At 35.0% G+C, this 1,224-nt stretch overlaps 1 protein-coding gene across 1 annotated transcript; it reads right to left on the reverse strand.

Moving 5' to 3' along the window:
* On the reverse strand, positions 1-1,224 carry EIN_029340 (hypothetical protein; the record flags this gene model as incomplete). The annotated part of the gene is made up of 3 exons (XM_004261117.1): positions 1-669; positions 842-1,091; positions 1,198-1,224. Coding segments are annotated over 3 exons (946 nt in total), but the record flags the coding sequence as incomplete, so codon positions are not given.

A 1,224-nucleotide genomic window follows, 5' to 3' on the forward strand; every position in this document is an offset into this window, starting at 1 on the left:
AGTTTTCATCTCTGTCAACTCGTCATAATCAATTCGAGTTGATTGTTGTGTCACACCAACAATTGAGATTTCGTTGTATTTCTCTTTGTTCGTTTTGAAATTTTTAGAAATCATTTGAATTGTGTTGTTGATTTTACACGAACACAACGGCTTGACATATACAGAAAATTCACATGCAAACCCGCTTTCAAGTGTGACAACTTCTGGATCAACACGAATTGTAAACTTTGTGATGTTTGATGCAATCGTGAACTGTATTTTGGTGGCAGTTTTATTTGTATTTCCAACACACAACACCTGCCGAGTCTCTTTGTTAACTTCAATTTGCTCGATGTCTGAATTCAAGTCGATCACATTTGACGATACACAGACACCGCCTTGGAGAGGAACAAAGTTGATATTGGATTTGTTCATTGCAAAAAGTGTTGTTGTTTTCTCAATTTTATGTGTGTGGAATTTGTTGAGAATGATCTTTGTAACAATTATAATTGTCACGATCAAAACAAATAACACAATGACTACAAACACGACAACAATAAGAATGACCCACCAAACAGTTTGCGACCTACACATTGTGCCGTCTTTATTTGAAGTGTACCAAAATGACATTTTGAACATTTTGAATTTGTAATTTCTTTGCATTTTGAAACATGTGATACGCCAACACAACTTCCATTTGCAAGTAACACAAGTGAATCAACACAAGAAGTGCATTTGTTCTGTTTAATGTGCATGTATTACAGTTATAATCACATTTATAACACTCGTTTGTGTTGACTGTATAATACCCATCTTGACACTTTAAACACCCACTTTGTGTGACATTCACAGCACACCCAACAATTTCACTTTGTGGCAGACAGTCACCGCCTTTAGTTGTGTAATTTGTTGAATTGCAGGTGAAACAACTATTTGAATTAAGACACTTTTCACATTTCAAATCACATTCAAAACAGTCAAGTCCAACACGATAATACCCGTCTTTGCACACAACACAGCCACTCCCAAAACTTGCATACCAGTCACACGTCAAATTTAAGTCATTGTTTGTGTTGCATTTGTAATTTGACAAATATGTGTTTTGTGGACAGCTGAGACATTTTGTTGAAAGTTCACACAAGTCAAACAACTTGGAATCACACTTTCACATTGGGTTTGTTGACTCATCAAAATAATAAGTATCATCACATTTTCAACACCCAAATTGTTTTGAACAATACATTT

The sequence above is a fragment of the Entamoeba invadens genome (assembly GCF_000330505.1).
Source record: "Entamoeba invadens IP1 unplaced genomic scaffold scaff_1105074726097, whole genome shotgun sequence".
Classification (NCBI taxonomy): Eukaryota; Evosea; order Mastigamoebida; family Endamoebidae; genus Entamoeba; species Entamoeba invadens.